An 8595-nucleotide genomic window follows, 5' to 3' on the forward strand; every position below is an offset into this window, starting at 1 on the left:
GAGCAGTTTTAACACATTACTGTTAGAAGATGTTGATAGTTCTGACCAATGGAGGCACAACTGTAGATGGTGACCAACAAGTCATACTTAGGTCACTTAAATAGTAAGTGTATATTTACTTGCAATGCATGAGATCTACGTTATTACCAGTGGAAACACAAGAAGGTCTGTCTAACTTAAATGTTATACGCAGGCTAACGAATGTAAAATGCAGGCACTCAATATAAAATGTTATTAACACTGCCCCAAAGGCATAGGATTTCCTCTACTTGTATTACTGTATTGGACAGCTGACAATCAAAATTCACCCCAGCTTCAAAATAAAATAGTTTAACTGCCCTTAATAATTTCTAAATCCCCGTGCAAACTGCATTCAGTGGCTAGCTTTTTCAGCGCCTTAGTTAATTTAATTTGATTATAACTGGAAGCATCTGACTATGATTTAGGCATGCTTATTGCTGTAAAAGAAATAAGCCCATCTTTAACATTATTGTGCAAGTATTTTAATAAGATTTGCGCACATCTCAAAAAATTCTATTGTATGGCTCCCTGGTCTGGGAGTTAAGTCAGCTGTAGAAGAGTCAAGTGAAGAGCTCACTGATGAGGTAAGGGATGTATCTGCAGATTTTCCTTGTGCATCAGCATCTGAATCTTTTTGACTGGATCTGTAGTTGCTTACAGAACCTGATCTCTGTGGAGTTGCAGTCCCAGACTTTGCTTCAGTAATTTCATCTGGGGGGCAAAGAGGGAGAGGAAGAAAATTACTTACCAGTATCAAATCAGTTATAGGAACAGCAAACATCTTCCCCTTATCACACTTCTAGATCTTGGGTTTTTAAATCTTAATACATAAACAGCTTTTACAAACTGTATATAGTTGACACAAAATAAAAGCTTATGTGTATAGTAACACAGAAGCAAATGTCCTTATGGAAAGTATTCCTGTGCTCTGAACTGTGCTCCAGAACCATTTACATCTAGTTTAGACTAGCACTCACTATATTTTGCATGAACTAATTTCAGTAGCTAGGAGTTCAATTTAGTTTACTTAAGCTTAAAACAAAACCACGATCATAAGGTCACGGCCAATAACAGTTCAAAACATTTTGTGGATGCTTTTTGCTAGCAACTACCTTATTTTTATTTTTATTTTACTTAATAATAGTTACTATTTGTATTTTTATTAGAATTCAGTGATACATTAATTGCTAGCATCTACATGAATTTATCCTTCACTTTTGGAAATTTTTTCCCTTAATATGTTGTACATTTGGGCTGCATCAGCTCAAGCTTACTTCTAAAATGGAAGTATTTCCTTCTCATACTGAACATAGTGTTCTGCTGAAGTATCTCTATTCTTACTTTAAGTACTGAACATTGTTTGACTCACACCTGGCACCAGAAAAATTATTTTCAGCAGAAATTAGTGAACACAGGAGAGACTGCCTCTTCACATCAAAGCTACTTTAAACTCCAGTTTGGTAAGAGGAATAGAAAATAATTAGCTATGGCAGAGGGAAAGGAAAGTCAGATCAGCTTGACTATTGACAGAGAAATGGCAAATCCACACCCTTGGATTATATCTGACGGCAGGACTGCAGCAGGCTGGCCCCGCAAGCTGCATGGTTCTAAGCAGTCATCTCCACCCCAACAGGGAGGGCACTGACCCACTGCAGTAGGTCAGTACAGGAAAGTGATTAGTCCCCTGTATCAAGTACCACTTCACTGAAGCAAGCACCTGTGGTGTTGGAATGAACAAGACAAGGACTGTACTGCCAAGTCAGATCAGATTAAACTGTCATGAGACACAGCCTTAGCCACCCTATACTGTAATCCAGCCACACTCCAGTAAATCCTTTTTCCATGACATATTTTCCCGTAGGCATGTCATCTATGCCACTGGCTGTAGGTAATGCTCCTTTAGTCTACTGTGCCCATCAACAAGCATTATGGCCAGTCTCTATCAGCTCCTCCATCCACTTTCAAGAAGATATCCAGCTGGGATTTGTACACTGTGTTACTGTCACTCTAAAAACCAGATCTTTCTACAGGTTAGACCAACTGCTTTCAAGACTTTGGTTACTGTATACCAATACTGTCCTGGGTTAAGCTGAGACAGGGTTAACTCTCTTCATAATAACTAGCAAGAGGCTGTGTTTTGCATTTGTACTCAGAAGAAAGCTGATAAGTGATGTCTACCCGCTGCCAAGGACAGCAGACCGGAGAAGATGAGAGGGAGCACAGCCCCAGTTACTAGCCTAGGATTTGATCTTAGGTTCAGGATTGAGACCCAGAGTGGCCAATAATCTATTCCACAACATACACGTCATGCCCAGTATATAGGTGAGGACCCTCCGGAAGATCGCCCCTTTTGGTTCCAGATCATCTCGGTCCAGGTGGTCGCTCTCCCAAGGCCTTGCCCCCCCACACCCCAGTCAGTTCTCGGTCTGGGACGCTCGGACTGTTATCTCTGTTCCATGAGTGCGGTTTCGGGACTCTCCCAGCTCCAGGATCATTAGCCAGGAACAGGCTGAGCCTTGGTCATCAGGTGGTGGCGCAGTATCACTGTGTATCACTCATTTGTATATAGTATTATTTTCAATATTATTGTAGTTTAGTTATTAAATTGTCCTTATCTCAGCCCACGAGTCCTTTTTTCCCCTTAACCCCTTTAATACTCTCCCCTATCCTTGGGTGGGGGGGGGGAGAATTGCGTGAGTGGGTGTGTGTGGTTTGGCCCCCAGCCAAGGGCTAACCCATCACAAATACCTAACTCAAATTTTGTCTACTGCTGGCATTGGTGCGTTGACTCTGCGCGGCAGCTAATTCTTCAGCGCAACAGCGAAGAGAGTTGGAAGGGCAAAGGGATAAAACTCTTGGGTATAGATATATGTAGTTCAATAAGAGGAAGAAAAAAAAGAAGAAAAAATAATGCAAAGGAAACCACTTGCCACGTCTCCAAAGCAGACTGATGTGCAGCCAGCCTCAGAGGCACCTTCTCCCAACCCGCATCCCCTCAGTGTCTTTCATAAGTGTAACATCATACAGCATGGAATATTCCTTTGTCAGTCTGGCTCAGCTCTCCAGGTTGTGTCCCCTCCCAACTCCTTACTCACCCTCGGCCTACTCGTTGGGTGAGACTGCAGAGGGAAGACAGACTAGATACTATGCAAGTACTGATCAACAGTGTTTTAGTCACAGATCCAGAATGCAGTACTATATAGGATATGAAGAAAACTCCATCTCAGCCAGACCCAGTACAGCCATGTACAGTCCAAGTCAAATTTAAATGCCTAGATGCCAAGCTTTATCTTCACTAGGAAATGTTATTCACATGCTTACTTCAGATCTAAATTAATTTTGGGGGGTGAGGCTCCAAAGGCAGTTTAGGTTGATCCACATCTCACCTCTCACAGCCCTGTTCCCTTTTGCACTAGTGGTATTAGAGCTGGTGCAGACACAAAATGGAGCAGTTCATGAGCTGATCTAGCTAAAAAGCTATTATTTAAGGGATGAAGCACCTAATCTCAAGAACAATAGACTAGGAAGAAATAAAGAAACACTAATACAGATCTAGATTGGCTTAAACTAATAAAGAGCAATGCTTACTTCAGTTCTAACCAAGTAAATTAAGACATTTGCATTTAGAATTATTTACCATACAACTCCATTAACTTAATTAAGTCTTCACATACCATCAATGCTACGAAAATCCAGTAAGTATGTTCTGCTGTCCACCTGATACAACTGTAGACTCATTTTGGAATATGCACTTGTTACTGGATTCTTCCTTCGAACACGTAGATAATATGGATTTACAACCTAGTACAAAAGAGATTCAAATTAGTTACCAGAACTGCTTAAGCAGCAGTGTTGTTTTTGTCATTTCAACTCTCTGGTATTGACTTCAACCTCACCTGTTGGAATTTTGGGGTTTTTTTTTAGCCAAGAAAAAAACATTCCTACAGTCCCAATAGAAAAGTTAGACAAGTTAGCAAGACTTTTTTTTTTCCTGTCAGCATGAATAGCCTCCCCAAAAACCCTTCCTGCACAGCATGCACAAGCAGTCAGCCACAGGCACATGAGATTATTTTCCAGCATGGAAGAATGTAGTTTCAGCCTTCAGGCCTAAGTAACTACACAGCTCAAACAAAAATTTACTGTTGTCTGCTGTAAAGACCCTTTATTCTTTTACCTTCCATTCATAATCCAGTTGTTTAATTGCTCGACAAACTTCAGCCATGATATCATTGGGTCGACTCTGACTCCGTATTCCCAAGTGCCACTTAGCTCTTCTTACACCTTGGTGTTTTGACTTCTGTGGATTCAGCTCATCAAGAGTATGGCGAGGACGTGGTGCTTCAGCTACTAAAAATGGCACTCTCTCAGGATGAGGGCGAGACAGATGGTGATCATCGAGAAAAGAATCTGGTGGGCTTGTAGCCAAGTAGAAGTCTTTGGCCTCATTCATTATTCTTCTGTTATCTATGATGAGGTGATAAGCAACTGCTAAAGGGTCCTGATGATTTCGGCTGTATAGACAACTTAGCACTTCCTCTTCAGTGCATTCAAACTTCTCACACACTTCTTTTAAGGCTTCATCATCAATCATGGTAGAGCTATAGGAAGGGTCTTCAGGAAATAAGTATTTTGGAAGGTCCTGCTTAAACCATTCATGTTCCCTAGATTAAAAAATTTAAAATGTCTGAGTATATGTATGTAAAGCAAACCTTTTAAATATCATATTATTTGAAAATAAAATTATTCTTAGTCTGTACAAAAAGAATCACAGTTGTGAGTCCAAGTTTCCTTCTATGAAGCATAGACAACAAAATAGATATAAAGGAAAGTAATCACTGCATTCACAAGATTTTGCTAGACATTTTGCAGGAGACTGAAAAAAATAATTTCCTGTAAGTTTTTCCAACTACCTGAGCTCCAAAAATATATTTGTATAACTCAACAACCAGCCTTTTTACTGCCACTATGTTAGTTCTGAGATACTTTCAACTGAAATTCTTATACTACCCACTTGAGTTGTCCCTCTCTAAGTAAACACATAACAATACGTAACACAATTAAGAAATGTTGATGATGAATGATTTTTTGGTAGATGTTTGGACGTGGATTTTTGAACACTGAAGTCACATGCTCCCAACCCTAAACAAGCTGCCTATCAATTCTTTTTCATTCAGAACACCCCCATCTGTCTCTTTAATAAAGACTCAAAAGGATTAAGGGAAGCTACGGAAGGATCAATCTGTGCCTCTTTAGTACTGTACCAATGGGCTGGTATTTGTAAGAGGGAAAAGGAAAGATATGGAAGGAAACATACTTACATTGCCCAGTCATAAATAAAAATAAGATTGTTTTGTATGCGTAGAGTAAACTGCTTAACTAGCCAAAGGGTATGGCATGACACTGATTTTGAAAGTATTCTAGCCTATGGCGTGAAGACTTCCTACACATTTAAGAGCAGTTATATGCATGTTGTGGTTTAAACCCAGGCAGCAACTAAGCACCACACAGCCAGTCACTCACTCCCACCCCAGTGGAATGGCAGGACAAATCAGAAGGGTAAAAGTGAGAAAGAATTTGGGGATTTCTCTGCAGCCAAGGTGCAGGCCTGTACAGAGGAAGCAAGATTCTCTTCTATTTCTCAGAGCTGGCAGGCCAATTCATCCACAGTTAGTTCCTCCATGTCAGTCCAGCTCATTATCAACAGGGTGTTGGCATATGGCATTGGTGCACTTTGTACAAAGTTTTGCCACGTGGACTGCATGCATAAGATTTCATCCAGGTCTTTGGATACCTTGTTATCCAGATTGCTATAGATCACCTCCACCATGGCTAACTCCCTCAGATGCTGGATACCTCCCTCAATAGTGGTCCATTTGCTTATGGAATTTTCAAGATCTTCCTTGAAGGGACACCTGTCCTTCATACTCAAATATGAATTGCCTCCAGGAACTGAGGACTCCTACCCTTTTACAATCCCTTTGTCAATGGCCTTATCCCTAGCAAAGGATCCCAGCTGCTGGCTTCCTTATCCTCTAATTCCTGACTATTGGCCCCAATATCCCAGCATTGGAGTAACCAGCTGAGAATTTGCTCGCCTGCTTGACAGCTGAAATCTTTTCACATATCTCACAGCTCACATAGTACTTCCCACTGCAATAAAGTAGCACAAGTGCACCACATTTTTGTTCTACTGAAAGAACATGAATATTGCTGACTTCCTAACTTCCAACATTAAAAGAAGCATTTTCATTAAAGCAGCATACTAGAGCTCTCTCCTTAGAGCTTCTTACAAAGGAAACAGGAAAAACCTAGGTAAGCTGATGCATGAAGTACAGCTCTATCAGCTTCTGATTTTTTTTTTTTTCATTCAATACACTGCACACTTGTCAAAGCAGTCACCTTCTCCAGAATCTCCTCTTGGAATCTGGAGCCCCTGATGGCTACCTGTACCTACAAGCTTTAAGTTAGCAGTATTCAATGCAGTAATAATCACTCATACACAAATTCATGCCAGGGGTTTGAAGCTAGAAAGCACCACCTTGCACGTGTAACACTCAGAGTCTTAAAATATGATTTTTCACAGTCTGAAGAAATATGAATAAAAGTAGTAGTTACCAGATTGAAGAGCCATAACATCCTCTCAGACATTTACAGTACAGAATAGTTGTTCTTAACAGCAGACTTTTTTTGCCCAGAGAAGTCAATACAGTGTAGTTTTTGCAAACCATTTTGTGGGTAAACAGCTTTGCTATAGCAGTCTTAAACCTAGAGTTTATCAGAATTTCTATATGTAATGTATGTAATTTGTTTTACTGTGACCTCCAGTAGACACTTCATTGGCTACTGGAGATGTGAACCATCAGAGCTAAAACCAGACCACTGGAAGCTGAATTCTTAATCTCAGTCTACAAAGCACAGATAAACTGTGTTAATTATTTCTTTGTTCCGTGTATTTGCACTGAGATTATCATTCCAGTATCCTGTGATCAGGCATCAGTTAGTGTCTTACCTAATGTCTCTGATTGTTGCTCTCTTCATTGGATCCACTTGCAGCATGTGCTTCAGAAGACTAATTACAGATGGATTGAGGTACTGAGGGGTATAAAAGATACCATCACATATCTTCTTAAAAAGGGTTGGCACGTGATCATCATCAAATGGAAGCGTTCCACATAACAAAGCATAGAGAATAACCCCACTGCTCCAAATATCTACTTCTGGACCTGCGTATAATCTGGGAAAAAGTTAACTATTAGTGATTTGGGTTTAAAATATTTAAAGACATTTTTTCATCTACTTTCTTACATTCTATCACAGTAATTAAAAGCATATGAACTTGGGAGAACTGTTCTGCAAGTATTATACCATTTCAGTTCCACACCATGCCTCTCCTTCAGACACGTAAAAGGGCACAAGTAACATAATTTTCCTCTCTATTGTATAACAATAATCCACAATGCCATTTAAGACAGGGGCAAACTGAAAAAAAACTTGCACCTACTACTAAGAAAACTCATGTTATACATTGTATTACTCTTTCAGTGGAATCTGTGCAGTCATCTATCCCCCAATTCTGGAAGCTGAAAAGTTTAAGACAAGTCCATATAGCAGAACTTGTCTTGTATACTGTACGACTGCCCAACTAAAACAGACTTTTGGCCTCCAATCAGAAAGAGTCAGTATTAGCGTAGGTAGCTGAAATCAGCATATTTGACAATCACCGAATTCAAAAACAGGAAAATTACCTTCAGACTGAGTATCTAATCTGCAGCAGATATTTCACTGCTACTCAACTCCACAGCAGACTTTGCCTTTAATTCTATCCATACCTCTACTTCCAACATCTGAGCTGTAAGTGAGATTTTAAAACCAATTCAGGCACACTGTACACATTGGATTTAGGGCATTAGACATCACTTCCACCTTACAGGAACTATTCAAAGCTACTTCACAGAAGCCTTAAATACTCATGAAAAATTATCAAGACAATTAAAAGTTCAGCCCACGGTTTCTCAGCATCAAGCTTGTCAGTGGAACTAGTTTTGTAACCTTTAGAATCAAGCAGCAAAATTACTGAAGTACATGCACACATGTAACCAATATAAAAGAAAATACCTTCCTGAAATTACTTCTGGTGCAGCATAGTTAGGGGAACCACAGCTTGTTCTTAAAAATTCTCCATCTGACATCATATTTGATAGACCTGGAAGTGTATAAAAGTAACTACTATTCAGAGAGCAAAATTATTTCACACTGCATATGCCACCTAGAAGAAATCACTAGTAACTTAAATTAAAAAATTAAATTTAATCTCAGTAAAGAAGTAACATTTGTATGAACATGCCACATAACCCTCCCGTTAGTTTACAAGAAATGTGAGTAACATCAATCCATTATTTCACACAACCTGGAAATATTGGAGAACATAGTCATTTCAAGACAAAACCCAGTCCAATTGGGATGACACAGACGTGACAGAGAACAAAGTTGCTCTAAAGGAGATGGAGCAGCATAGCAAGATAGGCTTTTGCTCATTAATAAGAAAGTCTTTGTCGTGGTTTAAGCACAGACTGC

General features: G+C 39.7%; 1 protein-coding gene across 1 annotated transcript; it reads right to left on the reverse strand.

The window, feature by feature from the left end:
• Positions 1 to 242: 242 nt before the first annotated feature.
• On the reverse strand, positions 243 to 8224 carry PRKAA1 (protein kinase, AMP-activated, alpha 1 catalytic subunit; the record flags this gene model as incomplete). Its single annotated transcript, XM_010084840.1, has 5 exons — positions 243 to 732; positions 3696 to 3822; positions 4196 to 4682; positions 7031 to 7255; positions 8137 to 8224. Coding segments are annotated over 5 exons (1172 nt in total), but the record flags the coding sequence as incomplete, so codon positions are not given.
• Between the last annotated feature and the right edge of the window lie 371 nt (positions 8225 to 8595).

Source organism: Pterocles gutturalis, unplaced genomic scaffold (genome assembly GCF_000699245.1).
Source record: "Pterocles gutturalis isolate BGI_N339 unplaced genomic scaffold, ASM69924v1 scaffold16290, whole genome shotgun sequence".
NCBI lineage: Eukaryota > Metazoa > Chordata > Aves > Pterocliformes > Pteroclidae > Pterocles > Pterocles gutturalis.